Genomic DNA, 8,238 nt, shown 5'->3' on the forward strand with positions numbered 1-8,238 from the left:
TAAAGGATTGCATTTCAAGGCGTCCATGACCTCTTCTATGCAAAATTGTGTTTGCAAGTTCATTTTCCCAGGACTGTGGATAAGTTAGGCATAGACTCTGGTGAAACAAAACTGGACTGGAATTCCGGCAACTTCACTTAGAGCAACTGTGTGATCTTCGGCACACGCCTTCACCGTCCTGTGCCTCAGTTTCCTAATTAGTAAAACGGGCCTAATAGAAACGCCCTCCAGGTGTTGTGAAGATTATATAATACTTATGATAGTTTAGTACACAGCTCCCAACAAACACCACCTATTATCCTGGCAGGATGAATTGCCAATATTCTTTCCAGATAACATTTTATGAGTCCATAATCTAAAAAAATGGGTCAGTGAGAAAACAGCAGGTCATCATACTGAACCATAATTGTGCCCACGGTGTCTCTCTCAAAGACCTACGGCAGGGGGTGGGTATTATTTACCTTCATACTCAGTGGTTGGGAGAAGGGCCTGGGCACACAATTGGTCCAATTACTTTATTGATTGAACCTGACACTCAGACCAGCAGGCTAAACCCGTCTGCAGCCAGTGAAGATGGGATGAGAAGGCAGGAGGTGGAGACGCTCAAGAAGGAGTGGACTAGGCATTCAGACAAGGGTATCCTCCTGATCTGGTTTATGGTGGAGGCTTCTGAGGGTAGACCAAAGTCCAAGGACATGAAAATTTTTTACAAGAAGTACCCACCGCATAAAAAACCCTACTCTGTCCCCACCTTGAGGCTTCCGCCCCATACTCTTCCAATCGCTTCCCCCTCTGGAGGAGTTCTGAGGCTGCGGGAAGCGAGCAGGCCCACAATTAGGGCTTCAAACAAGCCTTTGCCCCTTGAAGGCATATGCTGAGCCCAGGATGCGGCCCAGTGTCCCGTACGCCCCTGAGGACGGGCGGCCTCAGAGCACAGCCAGGTTGTGGCAGGACTTGGAGCGGGCCTTGAGTGCCCGGCGGCGGGCGCTGCGGGCTGTTAGTCGTGCCAGGAAGCGGCGAGCGCGCTGACCGAGGCTAGCCCGTCGTCGGGGTGCCGATGGCTCCTGGGCAGCGCTGTCCCGGCGGCGCAAGCGCAGTTGGCGCACCACGCCCTCGAAGAGCTCGGCCACGTTGTGCTGCAGCGTGGCTGACGTCTCGATGAATTTGCAGTCGAACACCACAGCGCAGGCGCGGCCCTCTGGGTGGGGCGGGGTCGGGTAAGCAGGGGCGGAGCAATAACCGGAAGGCGGAGATAGAGGCAGGAAGAGATGTATTCAGTCTCACCTCAAGCACCTTTTCCTGTGCTTGTGCGTGTGTTAGGTAGGCATTGTGCTAGGTGCCGGGCGCTCAGAGATAAATCAAACCTGGCTTTGAGGAGTTAGTTCATAGGCTTGTGACTGATACTTGAACTGGGCCTAGAAGGATGTGCGGGTGTTCCCCTCCATGGCAGTAGAATGAGGCTAGGAAGACAGGCAGGCTGGGACCAGATAAGGAAGGATCTTGAATGCTAGGTAAGGGGTCTTCTAATCTACTGTGCCTCGGAATTACCTAGGGAAGCTCGTTAAAAATGCAGATTCCTGGGCCTACACTCAGAGATTCTGATTCAGTAGGTCTGGGACTCTGCATTTTAACAAGAGCTTCTGGAGATTATGTTGCAGTTTTCCGGCATGGCTGCCCATTAACAATAGGGAAGCAGTGGTGATTCAGTGGTAGAATTCTCGCCTTCCATGAGGGAGACCAGGGTTCGATTTCCGGCCAAGTGCAGCCACCATCTGTCAGTGGAGGCTTGCGTGTTACTATGATGCTGAACAGCCTTCAGTGGAGCTTCCAGACTAAAACGGGCTAGGAAGAAAGGCCTAGGAACCTACCTCCGAAAAATCAACCAATGAAAACCCTATGGATCACAACGGTCTGATCTTATACATGGGGTCGCCATGAGTTAGTGGCCGACTTGATGGCAGCTAACAATAATAGTCCACTAAGCGTATGGTCTTCTATCTCCAGGATGCCACTGGTCTGGGAGGCAGGACCCTAGGATCTAGTTCTTACTGACTGGTGACCTGTAGAAATGGCTTCCCCTCTCTGGGTCTCAGTATTCACATTTGCAAGTTGAAGGAGTTGTACTAATATGGGGGCTGATTAAATTCGAGAAACGTTGGTTTAGATGTTACCCTGTGGGTAGGGCTATTTTTAAGATCTTTATGGGTCCCACCTGACATCGTATCAAACATACTTAAATGTTTCTTATCCTGCTTTAAATATTATTTATGTGTAACTTTAAAAGTTTTCATTTGCAGTTGCTGGCTGACAACGTTATGCTTTTTAGATAATTAAAGCTTTGTGGATTTTGAATTTATAAATTTGCACTGTATTTTGGAGCCCATGACTGTTTTTTGTAGGTCTCAAATATAAGCCCTTGAAAAGCCTGTAAGCACTGGACCTGTCATGCCTAGTGGATCAAGTGTCTCTAACCAAGGGCATGGGGGAGCCATAGGTGATTTTTTAAGCAAAGAAGTGACAAGGTCAGATCTGGTTTTGGAAAACCCTGGCAGCTGATGAAGATGACCAGTTGAGTGTGGGTAGAGAAGTAAGGCGGCTGGCCCAGGCTGGAGGAGGTGTCAGGGTAGGGCAGAGGCTGTGGGCATGGAGGGAGGGGAATGTGGGATTAAGGGAGGTGGATCTGACAGGGCTTCAGGACTGACTAGGGGGGTGAGAGAGGAGGCAGGAATGGTGCCTAGCTTTCAAGCTTAGGCACATACACGCAGGACACTTATAAAGTCATTACCCAAGTGGTCCAGGGGACAGGCACTGAGATGAAGAGCACTGGAGGAGGATCAGTGACAATGGGGCTTCGAAGAAGACAGAGGAGGGTGGGTGAGGGCTCACCTTCCACGGAGACTTCCCGGCAGCGCACCAGGTCTGCTTTGTTGCCCACAAGGATGATGGGCACGTGGTCAGCCTGATGTGTGCGCCGCAGCTGAATGCGGAGCTCAGAGGCGCTCTCGAAGCTGCCTCGGTCTGCGATGGAGTACACGATGATGTAGGCGCTGCCCACCTGCAGGCACAACTCCTGGCTCCAGCTTTCATCCTGTGGAGGGGAGACCCCAGGCCATCTCCTCAGAGGGTGCCCAGTCCCTGGCTGGGGAAGGTGGGGGCTGGGATGGTCTAATGGGCAGGGAGAGGCTGACGTTTATACTTTGAACACTTTGAGAGACAAATTCTGCCATAATTCCCTGTGTCACCTTGGGAAACCCACTGCTTCTCTCTGAGCCTCAGTTTCTCTGCTGGAAAAATTGGGCTAGTGACATTGCCTCACTGCATTCACTCATTCATTCATTCTTCTGTAGGCTGAGTACTAGAGACAAGAGGTTTACTTGTGCCCTTGCTTCCCCTGCCTGCTAGGAAGGATTCAGGCTTTGCCTGTTCAGTTCCTTTGTCTGGTTTCTGAGGAGGGTTCTGCCTTCCCAGACAGTTCTGTTGGCCTTCACAGTCCAGAATTAAAAGAGGAAAGGAGAGAAGTAGAACAGATGACTCACTTCAGGGGGAGGCATTTTTCAGAGGAGTCTTGAAGAGAGGTGAAGGAGTAACTGGAGTGTAAGGAAAGGGGATGGGAGAGGCAAGGGGCATTTTAAGAAGTAGGGTCCTTTCAAACTATTAGACCAAAGCAAGGAAAGAACGCGAGTAATTTTGATATTTCATTTTGTTGATCATCTTTTGTCAGGGAAAACACTCTGAGACTGGACTACTTGGGTAACAACTTTATAAGTGTTTCATAAGACACGGTCCCTGTCCTCCATGTAAATGGAGAGTTACAATGTGGTAGGTAACATTAAGTGTGATAAACACATTAAGAGAGGCTAGGCAAGTGGCTGGGGGAGTCATGAGGGTGGGGTGGGGAGGCCAGAAGAAGTCAACCTAGCAGAGTGTGGGAGAGCTTCACAGTGGACTTGTGAGTTAGGTTTTAAAGGATGAGTCTCTGAACAGGAAAGAAGAGATTCCAGACAAAGGGAACAGCCAGAGCTAAGGGAAGGACCAAATGTGGTTGAAGCATCGGTTTTGAGAGGAGACGAAGCCAGAAGAGCTTTCTGATATCCAAATAAGATAAATGAATATGAAAGCACCAGATTCATGGTCAACCATCATTGTCAAAGAGGGTAAGTTGTCAGCAACTATACTGATCTAGCTATAGGTGAGATAACCTTGGGCTGAAATCATACAGACATGGGTTCTCATTCTGGCCTCACTTGACTAAGGACAGGTTTTTTACTCCCTCTGGGCTTCAGTTTCCCCATATGTAGAATGAGAGGGTGGGTCTAGACCATTACTTCATTCATTCCACAGATATTTAAGGAGGATTATCTACATGTTAGGATCACAAAAACCAACTGGTACATGAATTGGTGGCTAAGAATCTCTTTAGATTGTGATTAAAGATACAGATTCCAAGACTTTACTTTGAGAGGTGATTCATTAGGTCTGGGGCAAGGCCTGAGAATCTGATTTTTAATATTCTCTCCAGGTGACCCTGGTGGTCACCCAGGCTAGGGCACTCCTGGATGAACCAAAGGCCCAGCCATTCTGTCAGATTCTGCCTCTCTACACATCAGAGAATTCCATCGGGCTCAGGATGGAAAGGATGGACGCTTATTCCAGTGGGGCTGCCATTGTGCAGACCCTCTTCAGGAACTACCTTCACAGCCAATGGTATGGCCCAGCTTCCCCATTTTACTGGTAGGAAGACCAAAGTCCAGAGAAGACGAGAAAACTTTCTCAAGACCACACAGCCAAGCTGGGTGCAGAGTCCCAGTTCCTGCCTTCTAGTCCAGCACTCTTGCCCTATCTTCCAGATAGGACTCCTGGTCTGATCACTTTTCTTATTCACTAGACTCTGTCTCATAGGATTGTCAACTGCATCCAAAAATCAGATCCTCCCTCACTAGCCTGTGGGCTCCATGAGGGTGAGGGACACGTCTGTCTTACCAGTGTGTCTACAGTGTCCTGACCCATGGTAGACACCTAGCAAGTATTTCTGAATGAATGAATGCGTGAAGGAGTGAAACCTCAGCAGAAGGTTCTGAGGGTGAAGCTCCAAAGGGGGATAGGGTGGTGCAGTCCCAGTGTATAAGTGGGCAGGCTCTGGGGGCTCATAGATCTGGATGTGAATCTCACTTGCTGAGAGCTTTGGACACACTTAACTTCCCTGAGCTTCAGTTAGAGGTCCCTGGGTGGCACAAGTAGTTTGTACTTGACTACTAATCGGAAGGTCGGTGGTTTGAACCTACCCAGCAGTGCCACAGAAGAAAGGCCTGGCGATCTGCTTCCATAAAGATTACAGCCAAGAAAACCCTATGGAGCTAAGTTCTACTCTGTAACACATGGGGTCGCCATGAGCTGAAATCGACTTGATGGCAACAGGTTTGGTTTTGGTTTGAGTTTCAGTCTCTTCAGTAGAGTGGGAATCAGAACACTCACTGTATTGTTTTTGTTTTGACAGAGTGTCAGCATGTATGTCCAGTGCTTAGCACAGGGACTGAAACTTAGGAAGAGGGCGTCCCTGCATGCCGACTGCTGTTGTGAAAATCATCATCATCATTATTATCATGCTCATCTGGACCTGGGTTCCTTTTTATGCTTGTTAAAAGGAATCGGCCACGTAGCTCCTTCATCCTTTCTCTGCGCTTGTCACTAGGCTGTCAGCCATGCTTGTCAGTCACCAACACTGCCCTTCTAAGCCCTGAGCGTTAGGATAGGGGGTCTACCCATCAGAGAGATGGGATCCTAGGTAAATTTTAGATCCTTCTCTTGGCTTAGATGTATCTTCTCAAAGTTCTACAATGAACATGTATTACCTGGATAACAAGGAAAAAGAAAACCCAAACAAGAACAGAAAGGAAAAGGAGCCTAACCGGGGCATCTCCTTAGCTGCTGCTCTCCTCCTGATCTGGGAGGGGCTAAGGAAGGACAAGATACCCTTTAGTTTCCTTTTTTCACCACCTATCTTGTTATGATTAATCAGAATTATCGTTACTACAATTCTTCACCTCTCTTCAGCATTTATTCATGCTCCAAACTGCTCACCTGTGTGAAATTGCATGAGAACTTTGTAAAACCACCTGATGAGGAAGGCAGGAATAATTGACCCACTTATCAGATGAGAAAACTGAAGCCCAGGGTGGGTAAGTCAATTGGACAAAGTCACACAACTGGTAAGAAAAAGAAAGGGGTTCAACCTCAGGCATTTGGGTGCCAAAACCAGTGTTCTTTCCTCCGTACAAAGTGGGTGGGTCGAGTGGGAGGAGGGGGGCTGTAAGGAGAGGGAGGAGCACATCCTGGCAAGGCCACAGGGAGGGGACCAGCAGAGTTAGAAGAGGGGGTCAAGGTCATGAAGCTCTTCTCTCCTTGGCTGGAAAGCTGCTTAGGAGCTGTGGGTTTTGGCGGGTGCTGGGGATGGCCCCCACCCCATCCCTGGTCTGTAGCATCCCAGGAGAGGATAAGTCAGGTACTAGGCACAGCACCTTGACCCCCCTGTGCCATACCAGTTTCTCAGCCTCCCAGGTGTCCACGACCACCAGCGTGGTGTCCTCCCCATCCACTGTGAGGGTCCTCTCGTATACATCTTCTGCAAGTGAGGGAAGAGCCAGATCTCAGGGAGGAGACCGGGGGAGGAAGCTCTACCAGGAGCCCATTATCTCCCCAGCTGCTAGCATAGTACCTGGCACATAGGTACTTAGAAAGCTTTTGCTGGCTTGGTTGAATAAGTGTGGGTTGGTGGGGTTAAAGTTAGGCTGACAATTCTCCTAGTCCTGCTCTGTCCCTGACTGTGTGCTTTAGGCAGATCATGTTACCCTCTCTGGGCCTCAGTTTCCCTCTTTGTAACACATACAGGTGTACAGGCGCACACCTCTCATGGGTTCTCACTCTCAGGAAGGTCAAGGCTGGAGAAAGGGCCTGGCTGGAGTGTCTCCACCTTCTCTCTGCTCTTAACTACTCCCCTCCCCGCCCACCGGATGTCCTCTCAGCCAGCCCTGCAGAGGCCCATCTTCCTTTCTTTAGGTCTCTGAACCCTGTCACTCTCTCAGTTCACTGTCTTTCTTGGGAATAAAGGAACCCAGGGCCCTGGCACTTGGAGTCTTGGAGCTTCCATTCGGACAGGATCTTAGTTTTGCTGCAGGCTGTGGTGGCCAGGGATGGGTGTCTATGGGACTGGGAGCTGAGGCCGGGAGTTTCTGAGCTGGGCAGAAGCCCACCATTCCTTGACACTCAAGAGACTCATGGAACTCAGTATTGTTCCCTTTATGACATGGAAATGAATCATACATCTGTTATCCACAAGAACTTGTTAAAATCCTCCCTCACTATTCCAAGGCTTCCCCTCCCCTAGGCCATGGTGCAGGCTGTGCCCTGTGCAACTCTTGGGAGCACCACTCACTTCATAATCTGTGTGAATGATGCCCCTAGAGTTGAACAGTGCATAACTTGTACAGCTGTTCTTGGCAGCCCTGTGTCCTAGTGACAGGGCTTTCACTCCTTTAGCCACACCCCAGCCCAGTCCAAGGGCCCTACCTCCCAGCTGTTCATGGAGGTCCCGCTCTTGCTTCCCTGCAAAGAGGCTGGCCAGGCTGGTCTTCCCTACACCAGGATCTCCAAGCAGCACCACTCGGTAGAGGGCCTCCCAGGAGCCTTCAGAGTCACTGGATTCAGAGGACCAACCATTGGGGGCGGGTGAAGGGGTCTGAGCAGGAGGGTTGAGGGAGGCTGATTGGCCCAACCGGGGATGCTGGGATTCCGTGGAGGGCTCTGTGCACAGGAGGCTGGGCCGGTGGCCCCGGGGGGACAGGGGCAGCGGAGTGCTGGCTCGACGACGCAGGGGGGTCTTTGCTTCCTGCTGGGTGTTTAGTGTCATCCTGGGGTGGGGGGTGTTTTGCTCTTTCCTTCTTTCCTCTGCGAGCAAGGAGGAACCGCAGATGAGCCAGGTGCCTGAACCACTTCCCCTGTGGGGTTCTAGTGAGCTTCTGGGATGGCTTCCTCCAGAGCCCCCTCTCATTCAAATGGGAGGAGAGGGCTCCTCTGCTTCTTGGGGTGGGGTTTTCTGGCTTCAGGCCCAGGGAAAACCTGGGTTGGGGTGAGCGCTTAAGTTGTGAAGATACACATATGTGCACTCTCAGAGGCCATTTCCTGTGCCTTTGGAATGATCCACCCTGGGATGACACACAGACAGGCAGAAAGGCAGCAGCGAGG

The 8,238-nt window shown here is 50.5% G+C and overlaps 1 protein-coding gene across 1 annotated transcript in view; it reads right to left on the minus strand.

Annotated features, from left to right (window-relative positions):
• Positions 1-919: 919 nt before the first annotated feature.
• Positions 920-8,238, minus strand: part of REM1 (RRAD and GEM like GTPase 1) — an 8,036-nt gene continuing 717 nt past the window's right edge. Inside the window, exons 2-5 of the mRNA XM_004370479.1 lie at positions 7,564-8,112; positions 6,537-6,619; positions 2,887-3,088; positions 920-1,198 (exon numbers count right to left, since the gene is read on the minus strand). Of these exons, the coding sequence (XP_004370536.1) occupies positions 927-1,198; positions 2,887-3,088; positions 6,537-6,619; positions 7,564-8,044 (1,038 nt within the window). The 5' untranslated portion in view covers positions 8,045-8,112 and the 3' untranslated portion in view covers positions 920-926. The remainder of the gene's footprint in view (positions 1,199-2,886; positions 3,089-6,536; positions 6,620-7,563; positions 8,113-8,238) is intronic.

Source organism: Trichechus manatus, unplaced genomic scaffold (genome assembly GCF_000243295.1).
Source record: "Trichechus manatus latirostris isolate Lorelei unplaced genomic scaffold, TriManLat1.0 scaffold00008, whole genome shotgun sequence".
In the NCBI taxonomy this organism is placed as follows: Eukaryota; Metazoa; Chordata; class Mammalia; order Sirenia; family Trichechidae; genus Trichechus; species Trichechus manatus.